The sequence below is a fragment of the Cydia fagiglandana genome, chromosome 26, assembly GCF_963556715.1.
Source record: "Cydia fagiglandana chromosome 26, ilCydFagi1.1, whole genome shotgun sequence".
Taxonomy (NCBI): domain Eukaryota; kingdom Metazoa; phylum Arthropoda; class Insecta; order Lepidoptera; family Tortricidae; genus Cydia; species Cydia fagiglandana.
In genome coordinates this window covers 5,418,366-5,436,777 of record NC_085957.1, presented here as the reverse complement: position 1 = coordinate 5,436,777, position 18,412 = coordinate 5,418,366, and the positions used below count along the sequence as shown (strand labels likewise).

At 42.4% G+C, this 18,412-nt stretch overlaps 1 protein-coding gene across 2 annotated transcripts in view; it reads right to left on the bottom strand.

Moving 5' to 3' along the window:
• The window catches only part of LOC134677393 (gelsolin-like), a 42,954-nt gene that overhangs the window by 3,614 nt on the left and 20,928 nt on the right, over positions 1-18,412 (bottom strand). For both annotated transcript variants that reach the window (XM_063535845.1, XM_063535846.1), the window contains exons 5-19: positions 17,894-18,009; positions 17,192-17,369; positions 15,133-15,233; positions 13,729-13,845; positions 12,453-12,521; positions 12,075-12,137; positions 10,957-11,068; positions 10,050-10,170; positions 9,221-9,377; positions 8,501-8,566; positions 7,764-7,836; positions 5,845-5,939; positions 2,212-2,337; positions 1,027-1,147; positions 35-180 (exon numbers count right to left, since the gene is read on the bottom strand). In XM_063535845.1, coding sequence (XP_063391915.1) covers positions 35-180; positions 1,027-1,147; positions 2,212-2,337; positions 5,845-5,939; positions 7,764-7,836; positions 8,501-8,566; positions 9,221-9,377; positions 10,050-10,170; positions 10,957-11,068; positions 12,075-12,137; positions 12,453-12,521; positions 13,729-13,845; positions 15,133-15,233; positions 17,192-17,369; positions 17,894-18,009 — 1,661 coding nt within the window. The remainder of the gene's footprint in view (positions 1-34; positions 181-1,026; positions 1,148-2,211; positions 2,338-5,844; positions 5,940-7,763; positions 7,837-8,500; positions 8,567-9,220; positions 9,378-10,049; positions 10,171-10,956; positions 11,069-12,074; positions 12,138-12,452; positions 12,522-13,728; positions 13,846-15,132; positions 15,234-17,191; positions 17,370-17,893; positions 18,010-18,412) is intronic.

Below are 18,412 nucleotides of genomic sequence, written 5' to 3'. Positions count from 1 at the left end.
GGGTATTCAGAGTGATCACAGGTAGCAGTCTTACCTTCTGTTCAATGTTGAAGATCTCCTCGAAGCTAACAGCGCTGTTGCCAGAAAGATCGGCATCAAAGAGTCTTGGCTCAGCACCGAGGCGTTTGGTCACCCGCTCTCGCCACGCCTCTGTACTGGACACTTGTGAGGCATCACCGGCTGAAAGGGGAGATTGATATAGACCGAGCGTTTATATGAGTCCTCGCCTGCGCGGTACGGGGGCGACGGGGAGGGACGACTATGTGTGTGTGGGGTGGGGTGGGGCGGGCGGAAGCGGTACCGCGCGCGCGCCTTCCCCGCCACCCTTAGGGCCAGTTGCACCAACCACATTTGACAGACTGATCAACGTCAGCCGGCGCGCCCCGGCGCTTAACTATGAAACTTTCCATACATAAAAATTTAGCGAACTCTTTAACGATACGAACAGTTTGGTGCAACCGACCCTTAGTCGTCCCCCGTACCGCGTAGGCGAGGACTCAGTTAAGCGGTCGGTCTATAGTGAATTGTGAGTTAAACAAGACAAGAAGTCGTATTTAAATACAGTAGTTTCTAGTTTTTACTGCCAAGGAGATAATCGACTAGTAGGTAAACCAGAAGATGTTCGTGAATCACGATCAGGGCCGTCTTAAACTATGCTGGTGCCCCTGGGCACATAAGAATTTGGGGCCCTTTTGGAAAGTAAATGCGAAATAAAACTAACATTTTTCTACTATAATCTTCTATTTTGTCTGTCTTTCCTTCGGGGCTCCCTGGGGATGGGCGCACAGGCCCCGTTTCAGGCGTGGCTCACTTCGCGATTTAGTCGCTTTGCTGCAGGTAGCTAAAAGTACATCCGTTCCACACCAATTTTGGTGGCTAGCCATAAGCCGCGCGCGGCGCTGTCGTCACCTAGCGGCCATATCTGTACTGATCGTAACAGACGCGTTTTGTTAGAGGGTGAGTCTTATGTACCTAGTACTATTAAGTATTAATTCTGTGGTCTAGTGTTCAGGGATGTCCACTTACTCAGGTAAGACCAGAAGTCGTCGGGCTCGTTGCCTTGAGTGATGACCTCGAACTCCTTATCGGCGCCGAGGATTCTTTCCACAAATTGTGCGGCCTCTTGTTGTTCCACGTCGCTTGAGGTCTGGAGATTTGATTTTATTAGGTTTTTTTAATTTTTTAATTTATATATTTAATTCATAACTTGAGTTACAGAGGGGCAGTACAGTGATCCCCACACTAGGCTTATAGCTTGTGACGTAGGGATCTAAGCGAAATAAAAATTATTATTAATTAAAATTAACATTAAGAATTTTTATTAAATCTTTAATTCAACTGAGTACAAAAGGACTTAAATAAATATTAAATAAATAAAATAAATATTAGAGGACATTTTTACACAAATTGACTAAGCCCCACGGTAAGCTCAAGAAGGCTTGTGTTGTGGGTACTCAGACAACGATATATATAATATATAAATACTTAAATACATAGAAAACAACCATGACTCAGGAACAAATATCTGTATCATAATACAAATAAAAGTAAATGCCCTTACCAGGATTCGAACCCGGGACCATCGGCTTCATAGGCAGCGTCACTACCCGCTAGGCCAGACCGGTCGTCAAAACTTAAGTCGGTTAAAAAGGTCTTAGGGCCAGTTGCACCAACCACATTTGACAGACTGATCAACGTCAGCCGGCGCGCCCCGGCGCTTCACTATGAAACTTTCCATACATAAAAATTTAGCGAACTCTTTAACGATACGAACAGTTTGGTGCAACCGACCCTTAGTAAGTTATAAGTAATAAGTGTTTATGTGAAGTTATGTGTAGGTACCTATAGGTTGTAATTACCTACGAAAAACAGAAGAGAAGAAGTGTAGCCGTGCATGTCATTCATCTTTTGGGATCTGACGCAATGTAAACTTTTAAGACATTATGACGTATAATACTTGCACTGCATGCGCTATCAAAATGGCTGCAGTCTTTTCTTTGTCTATCTCTAGCAAAGATGTGTCCCGCCGAGTTTGTTGCCGGTCCCATATTGAAATACCCTTCTCCAATTGAGGGGGGATTTAAATCTTCTCGGGGCAGAGGTGTACGGTTGGAGCCGGTAAAGGTTTATTTGACGTTCATAAGCGCATTGTAATATGCCTACTTGAATAAACTATTTTTTATCTTTTATCTTTAAAGAACATGTTCTGACCTGTCCATGCCACACGTAGATCTTGTTAGGCGTCTCCAGCAGGAACACATCCTCGGGCTGAAGACTGGCGGTGACTTCTGGCACCTGTTCCGCCCTCATGTCTTCAGCTGCCTTGGTTCCGTGGATCTGTCATCGACATCTTAATTGAGAACATATCTATCTGGTAAGTTAAACTATCTAAAAGCATAGTTTACAGGAACCAGAGAGCCTACAGCGAACCACGTTCGACGTGTTGCCTCCTGTTCACACTTACGTACGAATTTACAAGTGCGACAGAAAGGCAAGACTTGAACGCGGTGCGCGGTAGGCCCTCAGCAACTAATGTCTATCTGGGAGCCTAACTAAGATGATAATCGTTATAGAAAACGCCAAACGAAATTTAAATAATATATTCAGTGGTGTAGCGTGAACTAATTTAGCCGTGGGCGAAGTCTTTCTGCGAGGTCTTTTTCTTTCAATGTGCCCGGCCGAAGGGGCCTCGCGCGAGGCTCCTTCGCCACTGGATATATGGAAATAGAATATATCTCACATTTTGCTTAATGAGAGACGCAATGACATTAGACCAAGATCAGTGGCGGATTTGCAGTCTTTGCCGCCCTAGGCCCCAGGCCTTGTAGCCGCCCCTTTCCCAGCATCGCCCATCATATTGACTACATTTAGGTCAGGCAACGAAAAAGTATAGAGGGAAATCAAGCATTTTTACAGACACATTTTTAACTTAGTAACTTTATTTGGACTCTTTAGGAGGTGAACATATCAAAAGTCCCCATGAGCGGGGGTAGGGGAGTTTGGTTTGAAGGTCACATTTTTCGGTTTTTCGCTTATATCTCAGAAACTACACGTCCTTGTGATATGATCATGGGAACATAGGTTTTGCGAAAAAAATAAGCAAATACTTACCTATTCATTTTAAGTGACAGTTTTACCAATAGCATTGACTTTTAATGTACCTACCTAAAAATCTATAAATATATTCAAAAAATCTAAATAAGAAACAAGAAAAATATTTTTTTGCTATACCTATAATAATCATATATATTTTTTTCCTTCTTTTGACCTCAAGCGAATTCCTGAGAAGTTTAAAGGACAAATTAGTAGGTATTTAGTAGAGATGCCACGAATATTCGGCAACTATTCGGTATTCGGCCTATTCGGCCACTTTGCCGAATATTCGGTATTCGGCCGAATGTTGCCCACTATTCGGCCGAATACCGAATATCTGTTGCACCTACCTAAAAAGAAAATTTTCACAAAAAATAACCAAAAACTAGGTATATTTAATATTTAAAATGTTTTCTTGGAAAGTGGTTAAATACGAAGGCACGTTTTTGAGCATTAGTTGATTCCAAAATATTTTATTTTTATCATGCGTCTGATTTGACTGACGCTAATTACATTCATTAATTCTGTTCAATATAAAAATATATCTTAGCAAACGTTGTGCTTTGTTGGCGAACAGTTTTCGTAAAAATGTTCGCATCTCATGCCGAATATTCGGTCGCCGAATATTCGGTATTCGGCCAAATCGACTATTCGGGGCATCTCTAGTATTTAGACCCAGAGTTTCGGAGATAAGGGGGGGAGGGTAATGGTCATTTTTTGCCTATTTTCTTGAATAACTGCAAAACTATTTATCCTAAAATTATAAAAAAATATATATTTGAGATTCTTACAATGAGCTCTTTGATTTGATATGTAACACGATATAGTTTGAAAAACTTTAATTTTACATTTTCTCATTTACCCCCCAAATATGGCCTCCATATTTAAAATTCATTTATTTACGTTACACATCCATCTTTGGGTCACAAACATACATATGTGTGCCAAATTTCAACTTAATTGGTCCAGTAGTTTCAGAGAAAATAGGCTGTGACAGACGGACAGCCAGACGCACGAGTGATCCTAAAATCGTTCCGTTTTTTCCTTTTGAGGTACGGAACCCTAAAAACGGGGAACAAGGCGCGAAGGCGTCAACAATCTGCGAAATCGACGCCACACTCGCGTTCGCGGCTTCGCTCCGCGATTCGCGCACAAGTGTGGAGGGCCCTCAAGACATCAAAAAACTTGTAGCTTGTAGCAAATTTAACCAGCTTTCATTTGTATAATGATCATGTCATTAGAACGCATAGTTTTCGAGATATAAGCGAAAAACCGAAAATTGTGACCTTCAAACCCCTCTCCCCCCGGCTCAAAGGCTACGGCCGGAGACTTTTGATATGTTCACCTAGAGGTAGTCCAAATACTTAGTTAGGTACGAAGTCAAAAATTGTGTTTCAAGCATTTCCCTCTACAGGTATAGGCCAAGCAATAAGAAGTTATAGAGGGAAATGCTAGGAACACAATTTTTGACTCCGTAACTTTGTTTGGACTAGTTAGGAGGTGAACATATCAAAAGTCCCCGGCCGTAGCCCCGGTGCTGGGGGGTAGAGGGGGGTAAGAAGGTCTCATTTTTCTGTTTTTCACTTATATCTTGGAAACTTTGCGTCTTAGCGACATGACTACTAAGACAAACCAAAAGCTGATAAAATTTAACTATATAACTTGTAACTAATTTTATCAGCTTTCGGTTTGTCTTAGTAGTCATGTCGCTAAGACGCAAAGTTTCCAAGATATCAATGAAAAACCAAAAAATTCGACCTTCTTACCCCCCTCTACCCCCCAGCAGCGGGGCTACAGCCGGGGACTTTTGATATGTTCACCTCCTAACTAGTCCAAACAAAGTTACGGAGTCAAAAATTGTGTTCCTAGTAGTGATGTACCGACTATTGATTTGGCCGACTAGCCGACTAGCCGACTAATCGGCGCTTGGATGGCCGATTAGTCGGCCGACTAGTCGGCTAGTCGGCCAAATCATTAGTTTCGTGTAAGTTCGGTTCAGATGCACTTAAAAATAGCGCTATTCATCAAACTATAAACAGAATTAGGCCAAGAAAAGTCTGCAGCAATTTTGATAGCCCACTCAGTGCAAGTGTTATTTGAAACGTCAAACTTGTATGAAATTATGACGTATAAATAACACTTGCATCGCGTGGGCTATCAAAATCGCTGCAGACTTTTCTTGGTCTAACTCTAGTAATGCTGAAAAATAAACTAAATAAAAAAATCCTAAGGCTATATATTTTCATACGACTACCAAACAATCGGACAAGAAAGCGAGTACGCGATTCAAACTAGTTTTCGTAAGCACCCTAAATAGGAATTTGGGTAAAATAGGTGAAATGCTTATGGTTAATATTTGCTGTTTATTTCTTCTTGCCCTATTTTTCTGTCACTTATAAAGTGCCGACTAATCGGCCATTTTTGCCGACTAGTCGCCGACTAATCGCCGACTACAAATGAGGCCGGATAGTCGGCTTTCCCGACTAGTCGGCGACTAGTCGGTACATCCCTAGTTCCTAGCATTTCACTCTACAACGTTTTTTGAGCATTCATTTCTTGACCTAGTACCTTTTTTTGAGAATTCGTTGCTTGGCCTAATTTTGAGTTATTTTTGTTTTGTTATCATCAGCGAATTTTTTGTCACAATTTGCCGCCCCTAATATCTTGCCGCCCAAGGCCCGGGCCTACTGTGCCTTATGGGAAATCCGCCACTGACCAAGATAGACAGATGGGATACCATCCTAAACTTACTCTGAACAGTCTGACACCGTCTGTGTCGTAGTTGTCCTTCTGGTTGGAGTTCCGGAATCCGGAGGCTTTCCCACCCAGAAGGGTTACCAGGCGACCTGATGGAATAACACGTTATTGTTAAACCATAGCCATTCCACACTATACAGGGTCATTTTTGGACCGTTAGCCATATTGTGCGAGGTGATTAGGTAGGCCATACTGAACAACTTTTTCTATGGGAGCAACTCGGAAATCACAAAATTTTTTTGGCTATTTCATACATTTTAGTCGAGTGGATGTCGACGTTTACTATGGGAAGGCCGAATTTTTTTGCGATTTCGGGGTTGGTCTCATAGAAAAAGTTGTTCAGTAGGTATGACCTACCTAATCACCTCGTACAATATGGCTAATGGTCCAAAAATGACCCTGTATAGACCGACCGCTTAAATGAGTCTTCGCCTGCGCGGTAGGGGGGCGACGGGGAGGGACGACTAAGGGCGGCGGGGAAGGTGCGGGCGGCAGGCGTGCGGCGCCCACATCTTAGTCGTCCCTCCCCGTCGCCCCCGTACCGCGCAGGCGAGGACTGATGATTTAAGCGGTCGGTATATAGCGTTTTTTGAGCGTCGCCGTCTAGTCAGCGCTAAGAGCTTCAGTAAGGAGATGTCATCGCTGTCATTTTCTTTATAAAACAGTCTGCCGATTTTTGCGGGGGAGGGGACATTTTTAAAATTCTATTTATCAAAAAAGACAACATTGTGCCATCATTTTAGAAAAAGATAAATTAATGACATACCTACAATACAAACAAGATGACTGACAATTTAAAAACTGAAGCTCGAATGGCAAAACATGTCGTCGACTACCAAAGTTAACCTCGTAAGTCCCCGCGTACTTGTCCAAGTACAAATTAAATTTGAGTTTTGAACTCTTTTAAAAATAAGGTTTTGGCAAAAATTTCATTTTTGGTACAAGCTTTTATCGCTGACTGTACTTTTCTTACGACAGGCAACTAATACTCATCGAGACAATTCTAAAAACCCCTAACACAGTTAGGTTGCGTTGTTTCATCACAGAGTTCCTATGGCCACCTCCTGTCTCCATCATCAGATCAGCTCGATGGTACCATAATATTGCATTGTCATCCGATTTATACATGCATGCAAAATTTCTGCTCAATCGGAAACCGGGAAGTGGATCAAATTTAATTTGCAAGATTTGATTACAGACAGACAACGCCAACGGTCAGGTGAAAGTAAATAAAACCCCAAACCATAAAGGAAGTCCCAAATTCAAAACCGCAAAAAATGGCTTGAGTTTTACGAGGAATGACTAACTTTAGACCGGGCTGTGTCCGGGCCGGAACTTCCGGCGCTTACTTTTCTTTTCTATGACATGACAGGCGATCACGTGACGCTTTCCATAGAAAACGATGCACCGGAAGCAACGGCCCGGACACGGCCCGGTCTAACGGCCACCCCACATTTAGCGTTTTTCGAGCGTCGGCGTCTGGTCAGCGCTATGGCAGGGGTGCGAAACTCCTGAGATCGGTCAAACTCGGCTCCGCTCGGCTCAGCATTGCTCCGAGCAATTATTAGGGTTGGCACCACTTGACTTCCTTTGGCGTACACGACCACAGATAAGATAATCACTTGAATTTTGACAACCCTAAATAGCCGAAAGGGATAGTGCCATATATTAGGAAGGGATAGCATGATTCGACCCTGAACCGCTGTCAAACTTCGGTTTTGTAGGAAGTTTCCTTTCTGTACGGTAGTACTATTATTTATTCTGTGGCTATGGAAAATGACGTCGCTGCGCAGTTGCGTCGACGTTGCGTCGAGCAGCGGCCATAGAGTTGTAGACGCCGACGAAAGAGCTAAATGTGGGGTGGCCCTAACGTGAGTCATTCTTTGCAGTTCTTGAGCTGATATTAAACATACCCTTGAAGATCTTGAGAAAGTGTTGAGGTTCCTCACCCTGAGGTACCCTCACCAGCGTAGCTTTGCCAGAGAGCTGCAACAAAATAAATAAATAAAATAAATAAATATTGGGGACATCTCACACAGATCAACCTAGCTGCTGCAACACAAAGCCAAGTAAGTAAATATTAACAACTGATCTGGCATCATACGGCCACCCCCACTAGAGTCAGACCGAGAAAAGTCTGCAGTGATTTTGATAGCCCACGCAGTGCAAGTGTCATTTTAAACGTCAAACTTCTATGAAATTCTGATGTGTAAATAACACTTGCACTGCGTGGGCTATCAAAATCGCTGCAAAATATTCTTGGTGTAACTCTAGCATCCTTTGAGCGTCGGATAAAACAAATTTAATAATTTCTAAATTTTCGGGTAGTTATAACATTTATTGATTAACCAACCAAATACAAAACCACCTGGATCTGTCACTGAACGATCTGACTTTAACCTACTATACATTATTTGAAAATGTAATGTTTTCATCTTCCCTCAACTGGCTTAAGTGTACTCCATTTGAGGGTATTTGTTTACTCTTTTTTAAATACCTGAAGTCATAGTCACCGCTATGGAAAATGGCGTCGCTGGGCAGTTGCGTCGAGCAATAGCTATAGATATCACTAGACGTCGACGCTCGGGAGACGCTATTAGTGTGGGTTTGCCCAGAAAGTCGGGCCAAGCTAAAAGACTAAAAGACTTACCGCGTTGTCAAGACCAACAGACTGAATCGCCGCTGCGGTCTTCTCGTCTAAGGTTGAATCTTTGCCCTGCGAACATACATAATAAGTGTAAATGATATTAATAAAATTACCCCAGGTCAGACCAAAAAAGCGATGGCTCTGTCGTGAAAGCAGATATGAATGAGCGTGAACGGGCTCACACGAGACGACGACGCCCAGGATCGCGCAAAGTGGAGGAAAGCAAGTAGGAAAGCGGACCCTGGCAAAGGCCGGGATAACGCTAGATAGAAGAAAAGGAGAATATATTAATAAAATGTACCTATCCCTTTATCTATTAAGTATGTAAATAAAAAAATGTGCCGATGCTCCACAGATACCTACACGTTATTATTTCCATGACAATTCGGTTGTTTTATCCTGAATTTAGTCTATTAGGTCGATCACGGTTGTTCACAATTTTGCTACCGGTTGCGATACGTGGTATCCAAGTCGTATAATTCTAGCTATTGCTCGATCTCACTCTGTTGGACTGATATTTATTAGTATTAAGGATGACTTGCGTTAGTCCGGGCCGTGTCCGGGCCGGAGCTTCCGGCGCATCGTTTTCTATGGAAAACATCATGTCGTAGAAAAGTAAGCGCCGGTTAGCTCCGTCCCGGACACGGCCCGGTCTAACGTGAGTTATCCTTTACAAAGGTGGCCCATAAGTAAGAGCACTTAGCAAATATCATGGCAACTTACCAGCCAGAAGTACACAATATGGCCGCGGCCCGTCTCTCCCTGGTACTCGTACTGAATGACGTAAGAGTCCCCTTGGTACAGCTCGCCGAAACGCTTGCCGGGTTCAGTGCCGGGCGAGGCAGAGTCGTACGCCTTCGCCAGCTCTAGGCCTTCGATTCTGGAGAAGATAATTATTAATTGTAATATTTGTAATATGTATCAGAAAACAAGGCAAAGAAAGAGACCCATTAATGTTTAGGTCATACTGAGCAACTTTTATTATGGGACCAACTCCGAAAATGCGGGAAAAATATTGACTCTCCCATAGGAAATTTCAACATTAGACCAGCAAAATGTATGAAACATCCAATTTTTTGTCGCTTCGTCCCCATTGAACGAAGAGACCCATGATGATGATCATACTAACTTGTAGACTACGTATTCGCCATCGCCCTGGTTTGGCATAAAGCCGCGGGCGGAGCCAGTCTTGTCAACCACTCGAGCACGCTTCGCGGATGTCGCTTCGTCCCCATTGAACGAAGAGACCCATGATGATGATGATACTAACCTGTAGACTACGTATTCGCCATCGCCCTGGTCTGGCATAAAGCCGCGGGCGGAGCCAGTCTTGTCAACCACTCGAGCACGCTTCGCGGATGTCGCTTCGTCCCCATTGAACGAAGAGACCCATGATGATGATGATACTAACCTGTAGACTACGTATTCGCCATCGCCCTGGTCTGGCATAAATCCGCGGGCGGAGCCAGTCTTGCCAACCACTCGAGCACGCTTCGCGGATGTCGCTTCGTCCCCACTGAACGAAGAGACCCATGATGATGATGATACTAACCTGTAGACTACGTATTCGCCATCGCCCTGGTCTGGCATAAAGCCGCGGGCGGAGCCAGTCTTGCCAACCACTCGAGCACGCTTCGCGGATGTCGCTTCGTCTCCATTGAAGTACTCTTCATCTGTACAGATCAGTTCATTGGTATATTAGTAAAGAAACTTAGAGTCCGTCTTTCTAAGAGCTTTTCACATTGTCCGATATCGAATATAGGGTCCTACATCCCTGTTGTCAGGCCGCGGGAGCGCGCCCGGGCGCCGTCTCTGTAGCGGTCAAGCACACTACAACAAGCATTATGCCTACACATACGCACACAAACAAATATTATCGGTCCGACGGCTGACGCGGGGCTTCGACATGAATAAATTTGTCGGAAGCGCCTTTCTGATATCGGATGTCGGAAGGCGCCTATCACAAAAACTGCTGCAGGAGAGTGTCAGTGGCATTGAGTCCGCCTTTTTTGCGTTATTTATTATTTTTAAGTAATAATGATTTATTAAATGCACAAATAAATACAGAGAAACACATATAACTTACATTTTACTTCCTTCCGACATTTGATATAAGATCGGACAATGTGAAAACGCTCTAAGCCCTGAGGTCATTTGCATATCAATTACAACCTGACCTTAAAATAAATTATTTTACACCATGCATGAAATAAAGCACCAGAAGATTAAGTAATAGAGAAACGTAAACAGCAGTTATTTTTAGACACCATTTCTATTTTTGAACCCGTATAAAACTATGAGTAAATTTGATTGTGACGTCACATATATGCTAGTGTTACATATAAATTCCATAGTAACAAAATCGTTTTGACAGTTCGAAAAAAGAAACTGATTTGACTAGTAGGCAAACACCAGATTGCCACATGTTCCCTCGTTCCAAATTTGAAAATTGTACTCACCACTGAGCGATCTCACCAAGCGGTTGTGAGCCATGCCAACATCTCTCCAGGTGGCGAAGTATTGTTTAAAGGCGGCCGGCTCGGTGCCCTGAGGGATTCTGGTTACTTGCACCTGATAAAAAAAGTATGTTTAGTATGTTTTTCTGAGAGACAAACTAAAAAAACCCTTAACGATCAAGTTAAGAAGAAACTGAATGTTCGCAGAAATCGCGAAGCGTCGGGCTGACGTAACTGATGACCGAAGAGCTGGCGGCTACCTAGCATTGCGATACAGCGGGGAAATGCCGCCAGCATCCTTGGTACAATGCCTCAAGGGCCTATTTTAGATTTAAGCTAGTTATTAATTTATTTTAGTAATACCTCTGTAGATATCTTGTTTGTAAATAAATGATTTTACCACTGAATACTGAATAGGCTATCTCGGAGAACGCTGAAAATACATGGGTAAGGTACACTAAAAACTGTTCCATCTACACGAGCATAAATCTTACTTTTGAAGGATGATGTGCAAAGTAGCTTGATTGCTGTCTAAGATAGTGGTTAATGTTTGATTTGTCTGTGTCGGCGGCCGATCGTAAGATCAGGCAGATCGTAATGTTTTGACGATAGTCACATGAAACCAATATATAGGTAGGATAGGTTCTTTAGGTTGCTTCAGATGCCCGAAGGGCAAACTGCCCAGAAATAGGAGTCTCGCGTCGACTCAGGGAACGAGTCAAAGATTTTTACGTTTCACGATATGCCTGATCCATAGAAGGTAGGATTGTATAGAAGTGATATACGCGTGCCTCCGTGAGGGACAAAACATACGCAAATGCGTCACTGTGATTGGTCGAATTCATTTGTTGCCCACCATTATCAATACTAAAAAAAAGGTGGGGAACCAATAAAATGTGAGACTGTGACAAGGACAAACAATAATAGCTCTTTCGCTGCTACTCCTACTGAAAGATACATAAGACTATCCCGTTCTGTCAGTTACCCCCACCACTCATGCCAGATCCAGGTATATCCTAGATTCATGGCCTGATCTTACGATCGGCCGCCGACATCTGAATTTGCTATACCTAAAAGTAAAAGTTGCAGTGGTACTGGTATCGTACCAGATGAAAACTTACCCATTTAGGATAGTTCTTAGCGCTCAAATACTGCTGGGCCTTGTTCATAGCTTCAGACTTTTCCTGAAGGAAACAAATGAATACGTTAATTATTTAATGTGATGTCTTGTATACAGATGTGCAAGTTGCAGAAAGTTTCCATAATATAATATTCTATAAATTCTCGGATATTTCATGAAACTTTCACTAGGAAATAGGGGAAATTTAAATTTAAAATTGGAAAGTTTCAATTCTCATAGAAAAATGTAAGAAATTTTCCGAATTTTTCCTACGTTACATTTCCAAAACATTTCGCAATTTTGGAAAGTTTCCTTAGGCACATCAGTCTTGTATCTTATCTTACATGTTTCTATAGAATATTGAATTGTTTTTTATTACCTTATCAGTAGACTGTTTGCCAACCCAAACGTAGATGCTGCCGCTAACCGTATCCAAGATGTAACATTCCTGTAAAAAGATAAATTATATCCTTGTTAAGTTATCCACAAGGTACATCAGTTTACAAGTACCTGTATTATCGTGTCAGGACAGCAAATATGGCTATTACTACATTTATTTGTTTTTTCTTCAAAATGAGCCTGTAGTGTTTTGTAGGAAGCCCTCTATTCTACATTTACATCACGTTCCAACTTCCGTAATCTTGGTGAGAAACGAATCCGGTTCAGGCCCATATCAGGGTAGTAAGCCTGTCCTAAACCTGCCCTATTCTGACACTGTGTATTGATGTTTACTACTTCTTTTACCCTCTTTAAGTTGTATCCAGTCGAGACAATTTTTCGCCAATCTGATGAAATTCTCCGATCGAACAGGGCGCCAGACGCAAATACCAATTTGATTCCCCGATCACATCAGCAGGTGCGGACACAAAAATGCCAATTTTCATAGTAGAATGCAAATTGGTGATTTAATTTGTGTACGTGTGGACGGTAGATGAGATTGGGCAATTATTTTCCTGAACAAATCGACTGATTTTGTCAGTCCGGTCTGGATACCCCTTTAGGCTCTGTACATGACCAAGTCTGGGTTTCACAGCTCTTCAAGACGGGGTCCCTTTGTTTCACATAAAGTTTTAAGTCATAATGTACTGTTTGCCATATTATCATTAGTCCTAAAACTGTAACCATTAACTTTTCAGGATTTTCGTAAGGTTATCCTATAGATAGGTTAGGTTTGTTTTATGGCAATCCTGAAAAGTTACTCGTTTCTAAGCCAAACAAAGTATGACTAACGAAAATGCGGTCAAACAATACATTATGACTTAATACGTATTGGGAATCAATAGAGACGCCTTTAAGCCACATATACTTAATGAATTAGGGACTCACAGGGTTGCCATATGGAAGAATTAAATATCCTGATAAAAGTACGGACATCACCCTGAAAATCCGGACATTTCTTGTAGCAGAGATTTGGCGTAGTTTGAACGACACCCCGGCGGCGCCCTGCTCTCTGCGGTGTACTGTATCGTGGACGTGGATCTACTTTTCCCTTTCCTTTCGCCCGATCCCGTAGGCCCCTCCCCGGGCGCGCATTTTATTTTTATAAGGTCATTCCTAAAAATCCGGACACATGCCAAGTCCAGCCGCAATCCGGACAAAGGGCCAAAAATCCGGACATGTCCGGACAAATCCGGACGCATGGTAACCCTACTCACAGCAGGCTTGAGCTGTTCCTGACGGAAGGGTTTGGACAGCGGGGTGATCTTGAGGGAACCGGTGCTGTCCGAGATCTCGGAGAGGGTGATCGTCTGCTCCTCGCTCCTCTCGAAGGCCTGTAAATAGACAGGTGGATATAACACTCGACAAAACGAAAAAGGCAGATTAGACAATTGTATCAGATTCACTTGTGCTTGTGGTGTGTTGTTGTTATTGTTGTGTGTGTTGTTGTTGTACTTGTTATGGATGTTGTGTTGTTGTTGTTGTTATAGAAAATTGTTATATGCACTTTTCAGATAAATGGGTAAAGGCTTGGCCACACACAGAGCGCGACGCAGCGCCGCGTGATGCCGACGCGAAGCCTGGTCAAACAGGGCGCGCGCCGATCGCGCCGGCCTCACGCTCTCAACACGCCCTCAAGGCGCGCGTGAACGCGGCGCACCGCTCGCTGCCTATCGTCCGATCCTACTGATGTGACCTTGCGCGACGCGGCGGGCCGCCGCGTTCGCTCGGCGCAGCGCTGCGCACGCGCCGCGCGGACGCAAGGGGCCGCGCGGCGCGGGGCGCGACAGAAGCGGGGCGTGATACCGGCGGGACGCAGTCTGTTTGACGTCGGTAACCTGTTAGCGTGTGCCGCGGTCGCGCGGCGTGGACGCGGCGCGGACGCGGCGCTGCGTCGCGCTCTGTGTGTGGCCAAGCCTTAATGGGTTCAGCTTTAGAATACATTCGAATAAACAATGTAAGTAACCTCTTCCACATTGTTAGTTAAGAATCTGTAAGCCGTATTGCAAAGATATAATGTATAGAGTTAGACCAAGAAAAGACTGCAGCGATTTTGATAGTCCACGCAGTGCAAGAGTTAATTTCAAACGCCAAACTTCTATAAAATTAGGACATATAGATAGCGCTTGCACTGCGTGGGCTATCCAAATCGCTGCAGACTTTTCTAGGTTTAAACGTTTACCGATGGTCCGGTATTGTTGTTTACCGTGTGTGGCCTGTAATACAAGCAAAAAATTTAACTGTAGTTTGTACTCCTCATACTGACCAACATTAGTTCAGCAACTTTTAAAAATAACTTGTGGTTTGATTTTTAATACACTTTAAAATTTCTTCTAAGACGCAATGTAGGTATTGCGAATTTTGTTATGTTTAAGGCATGACAAGTTATATGGCATGGCGATGGCGTCCATTGAAGATAATATTTATTTTGTATGAAAAATAGGAAGTCGAAATATTTCATAATTTTTGAAAGTTGTTGAACAAAAGTGTCACCGTTTGAGGAGTGCAATGCATGTTTTAATTATTGGCTCCTGTTACAGGCCACACCCGGTATATTACGCCGGTGGCACACAAGCAAACATACCGCCTGACGGTAAGTAGTAACCATAGCCTATCTTTACCTGGTCGTCACCACCCGCGCTCTCTTCAGGCACGCTGTCCTTGGAGCCAGATCCGAGGGCCGTGAAGAATTTCTGGATATCAGTCTCGGTGGAGTACTGATCTGTAACGATCATGTGTTGAATAAGTACTTATCTTTTATTTTTAGGGTTCCGTACCTCAAAAGGAAAAAACGGAACCCTTATAGGATCACTCGTGTGTCTGTCTGTCTGTCCGTCTGTCACAGCCTATTTTCTTGGAAACTAATGGACCAATTAAGTTGAAATTTAGTACACATATGTAAATTATTGACCCAAAGATGGACATATTTTTTATATAATTATAAAATACATAGGTTCGAAGTTATTTAAGAAAATAGCCATAAAATGACCATTCCCACCCCTTTATCTCCGAAACTACTGGGTCTAAAATTTTGAAAAAAATACATAAAATAGATCTATACCTATGGTGTACCCTTATTTTACCGCCAAATTTAATGCAGAATTTTGTTATACAGAAAATCATTCATAGAATAATCGAATCGCAGATTTTTATTACAATTAATTCTGTTTCTTCGATTATTCATTTCAAAGAAACATATTTTGTAACTTGATTAAACTTCAGAATATTTATTCAAAGATTTTTAAATAAAATAAAAGACTGACTGTAGAATTATTATTCATTGAATATTATTTGTGCGACACTACAGTTCACAGAATATTAATTTCCACAATTATTATTTTACAAAATTACCTTTCATATACTCTTAGTATTCATTGAAATTGCTAAAAAAGGAGTTTAGGTTACTTTAGAGCGATTTGAAATTACTTGAAACATTTTCTGTGAAACGAAAATCTGCAGAAAAATTTACGGCAAAATAAAGGTAAACCCTATACCTATAGATGACAGGAAAACCTATTAGAAATGTACAGTCAAGCGTGGGTCGGACTTAATTACAGTTTTTGATCCGACTCCTACGGATTTTGTAAAGATACTTTTTTTAAAGATTTCACTCACGTTTCGCATAAAAAATACATTGTTAAAAATTGTGTAATATACGGAACCCTTGGAACGCGGGTCCGACTCGCACTTGGCCGGTTTTTTTAAGAAATATACAATTTAGGCTTTCATTATTTTTGTTATCGTAAATAGAAAGATGCTGGAACTTAACCTTAGTCCGACCAAGAACTTTAGGACCTTCAGTATGTCCTATTCCCCTCGATGGGATAGAATGCAAATGGCCTTCCATTAGGGAATGCAATAACCCCCAAACTTAATAACCGGTTTCGGTTACGGTTATACCCGAAAAATAACCTAATATAGGTTATAATCGGTTACGGTTACTTTCGACGAAAAATTATAAAATTTAATTAAAAAAATACAAAAATCTTTTTTTTAGTAGGTACAGTAAAAGTGAAATATGACCTTGGACGTGATACAACATTCAATAAAAATATTTTATAAATATGGGAAGTGAATTTGGTATATTTTAGTTATTATACAGTCCATGAATGACAAAAATTATAGTCACAGGCGTCACGGCCAAAAAAGGGAGGATTTCGTAGTCAGTAGATGATAAAAAACATACAATTTAAGTCATAAATAAATAACCGAAAATAACCGTAACCGGTTATTCGAGTTTCCAATATTCGGTTATGAAATTTTTTCAAAATATTCGGTTACAACCGAATATTTCGGTTACGGTTATAACCGATTTGCATTCCCTACCTTCCATATATATTAATCATCACTATCATCAGTTTAATTATTATATGTATAATGAAGGTCCCAGTACACTTCCTTGGGGTACTCCATAAAACATGAAGCAAGAATATTAACAGCAAGTTTTTTTTTTTTTGTTGAATGGGCTTACTCATGGCCACAGACTAGCCGAGGCGTAGACGTGGCCTACGATGGAGCGAGCTCGTCCAGAAAGTGCCTGTTCAAGTAGTTGGAAAATCCTTTGCAAAGTTTGAAACGGAATAAAATCTGTCCTGATCGTAACAGACGCGGTTTAGAGAGTGAGTCTTCTGTACCTAGTACTATTATTAATTCTGTGGCTTAACTAAGAAATAAACCTACCAAGGATTTCCACCCGTCCCCTGCCGTTATGATCCTGGTCCCTGATCTGGTTGGCCACGGAGATGGCCTTGAGCTTCTCCACGTTCTTGGCTTTGTCGCCGACGTACACGTAGATGTTCTGGTCCACGTCCAAGATGAAGCAGTCGCCCTTGTTCATGGACGAGATCAGCGGGTCCACCTGGGGGTTTAAAAATAATGTAAAAAACCGGGCAAGTGCGAGTCGGACTCGCGCACGAAGGGTTCCGTACCATAATGCAAAACAAGGCAAAAAAACGGTCACCTATCCAAGTACTGACTACTGACCCCGCCCGACGTTGCTTAACTTCGGTCAAAAATCACGTTTGTTGTATGGGAGCCCCACTTAAATCTTTATTTTATTGTTTTTAGTATTTGTTGTTATAGCGGCAACAGAAATACATCAATTGTGAAAATTTCAACTGTCTAGCTATCACGGTTCGTGAGATACAGCCCGGTGACAGACGGACGGACGGACGGACAGCGGAGTCTTAGTAGTCCCGTTTTACCCTTTGGGTACGGAACCCTAAAAATCACGACGGATCCGGCGTGAAATGACATGTGGAATCCATCATCAGAAGCCTCACAAATTGGTATTTTTGCGACCGCACCGCACCTCATTTTCTCGGTATTGAATCAGATTGGCGAACAATTGACTAGTCTGGATACGCCTTTAAAAGTACGGACCTGTCTGACGCGAACGTTGCGCTTGCCCTTGATCTGGAAGAGGCGTTTCGCTGCGCCTGCGTTGGTGGTCACGTGGTTGAAGCCGGACGCGTGGCCACCGTCCAGGTAGCGAATGGCTGGAACAAGAAAAAAAAAACAAAAATAACATCAGGAATCCAAAGACATCAATTACTTGTACAACGTATCAGCATTGCGTTTGCGATACAGCGAGGAAATGCCGCCAGCATCCTTCGTACAATGCCTCAGGGGCCTATTTTAGTTTTAAGCTAGTTATTAATTTCGTTTAGTAGTACAGTCAGCAGCAATAGTTGCTAAGCGGGCCAGGTGTTCAAAATGATCTTGACGCGACTTTATTGTTAAGAGAATAGCGCGTCAAGGTAATTTTGACCACCTCGCCCGCTTAGCAACTTCTGCTGCTGACTGTACCACTGTATACAGGGCGTCCCACGGCGATGCCACATGGAGGGAAAGTACCTTAAATATCATAGATAGCATATTTTGCTGAAAGAAGACTTCATT